The 2,297-nt window shown below is 47.9% G+C and overlaps 1 protein-coding gene across 1 annotated transcript; it reads right to left on the bottom strand.

Moving 5' to 3' along the window:
• Positions 1–457: 457 nt before the first annotated feature.
• LOC147460587 (uncharacterized) lies at positions 458–896 on the bottom strand. The gene is made up of 2 exons (XM_086498978.1): positions 627–896; positions 458–481 (listed from the first exon to the last, which is right to left on the bottom strand). The coding sequence occupies exons 1-2, from the start codon at positions 894–896 to the stop codon at positions 458–460; spliced, it is 294 nt and encodes a 97-aa protein (XP_086355104.1).
• Positions 897–2,297: the final 1,401 nt, after the last annotated feature.

The raw sequence follows: 2,297 nt of genomic DNA, 5'->3' as shown, positions 1-2,297 counted from the left end.
TCAACCGACGCCCCCCCCCCCCCCTCTTGTGATCCGCCTCAATCTGCTCCTCTTGCAGTGTACGCCTCCTGCAATGGCATCCACCTCTCGGCCCTTCCCTGCACAGCAAGGCCGCCTCTTGCTTAGGCTCTCTGTCCAGATACTTGATGGCGAGCCCCCCTTCTCAAGTGGCGGCTCTGCAATCCTCGCGTACCTATAGCTGGCCACCCTCCTTCTGCAACCCCTACCTCACCACCTGATTGCGACCCCGCTCCTGTAAACCACCTCCTCCCATGCACAACTGTCCGCCACCTTCATGCCCGCCCCATGCAGCCCATGGCGGCCCTGTCTTTTGTATGCGCCATCCTCCCTCATTTTTTCTTTTTCTGGAACTCTCTGTTAAGTTCTTCTCCAAACATAGCCAGCATGGCCTCCTTTCCCACGTGAGTATGCTCAGCATGGCTATCGCAAGTTCCGCCTACTTTGATGTCCAAGCTTCACTCTGTGAATTCCAACCCGATCACCAAAAAAATTGTTCAAAATAGTGTGTGCCACTGTCAATCATCGTGTCGAGCCCGAATTGACATACGAATAGTAAACGACCATGAAGACGCACTCGAATACATGAAAATTTTGACTCCACTGACCTTGATGTGCGATCCGACATGCACATCATAGCACCGTCCGCCTTCCAAGTCTTGAGAACCACAAATGATCTGTACAATGTTGCATTTGGCATACACATCTAGATAGTCGAGTGTCTTGCAGATACCTTGCTCTGAATCCCATATCATAAACTTTATGGCAGCTGGATCCAACATCCCTTGCTTCATTTCCAAGCTTGTGATATCAGCATTTGCTCCTGCCACCCTTGATTGGACGAAACACTCATAGCTATCCACTAGCAAGTGCCCCATCTCGATGTACCTGGCCCCTAGCACCATCAAGCACTTGCCCAATGTACCTGCCATTTACCTGCAAACAGCCATGCATAGACTTCTTACATCTCCATGGGTCGACACAGTCGAGCTGCACCAACGCTTCACTCCCATGGCATTCACTTCTTCTACCTTTTCTTTTCCTTTGTTCTTCTCTCAGACCAGTTCTTCTGCCTTTGCCTTCCCTTTAGCCTTTAGGCTAATAACACTCACCGCTTAGTTTACAGGAGGTGGCGGAGGTAGCGATGGAATGAGAGGTTGTGGTGGTGGTGGTAATTGTTGTATCGGTGGTCAAAGGATTTGGACCGGTAGAATTGGCCCTGGTTGCCTGGGTGGTGGTGGTCTTGCCCTTGGTGGGGAGGTTTGATTCTGTCTTCTTCCTTTATTGAAGTTTTGCCTTCTTGGATGTGGGCAGTAATACATGCCATGGCCGCCTTCCCCGCAATTGTAGTAGTGGTATTTTTGGTTTTTCTTTGTTGTCCTCTCCCTTGCTTTGGATTTTTGACAGGTGCATGCCCTTGCTGCACCAGATGCACAAATAAACTTTCCAGCTGAGTAGTGATGCGACTCAATAGGTCTTGTTGCTCTTCTGATGCCTCTTGTGGTTGGGTTCTATGAGCGGCTATTGCAGTCACTGTGGTTAGTCCGACTGAGCTCGATTCCTCTAACTCATTGACTCTTGCTTGCATGCGCAGATTCTTGTCTTTAAGGTGGGCTACTTCCACTGCCAACTCATACGTTGCAGGAAATCTCCCCTTCACCTTCTGTTTAAGCGGCGACCACAGGCCAGCAATGAAATGGTCCTTCTTCAGAAAATTAGGTGCTTTACCTTCCTCTAGTGAGGCAACCCATTGCTCCCACAAATCCAGAAACTTGGATTCGTAAGTGGCATACTCTAGCAGACTTCCCTGCTTTAACTCTGTCAGCAGTTGCCATAACTTTTCTGAGGTTGTGCCTCCACCAAACCTCTTTACAAAGGAAGCATGTACTACATCCCATGCATTCTTGGTAGCTTGGGACAAAGCATTGAACCAAGACTTGGCCTCTACTTTCATCAATATAGAGAAAAAATTTGTAGCCATGAGGCATCGTCATCCTTGTTGGAAACCACACAAGCGATGTCAAAGTCATCCAAAAAATTGGCGGTGATGTCTTGTCCCTTTCAATGTGGGAAAAGAGACGCTTGCCATGGTAGGAACTCGATGACCACAAAATTACAAACATATATATATATATATATATCACAAATGACTCAACGGCGCATAGCAGCTCTTTACAGGGTTGGGTGGATGGATTTAAAATAGGATAAAATTTGAAACATTGAAAGAGTGGTGGTAATCGAGTACGGAGAGAAAAATAGGGTTTGGGGAGCTAAGGTTG

The sequence above is a fragment of the Adiantum capillus-veneris genome, chromosome 3 (assembly GCF_014529385.1).
Source record: "Adiantum capillus-veneris isolate H3 chromosome 3, ASM1452938v2, whole genome shotgun sequence".
In the NCBI taxonomy this organism is placed as follows: Eukaryota; Viridiplantae; Streptophyta; class Polypodiopsida; order Polypodiales; family Pteridaceae; genus Adiantum; species Adiantum capillus-veneris.
This window is presented reverse-complemented; position numbering and strand designations above follow the sequence as displayed.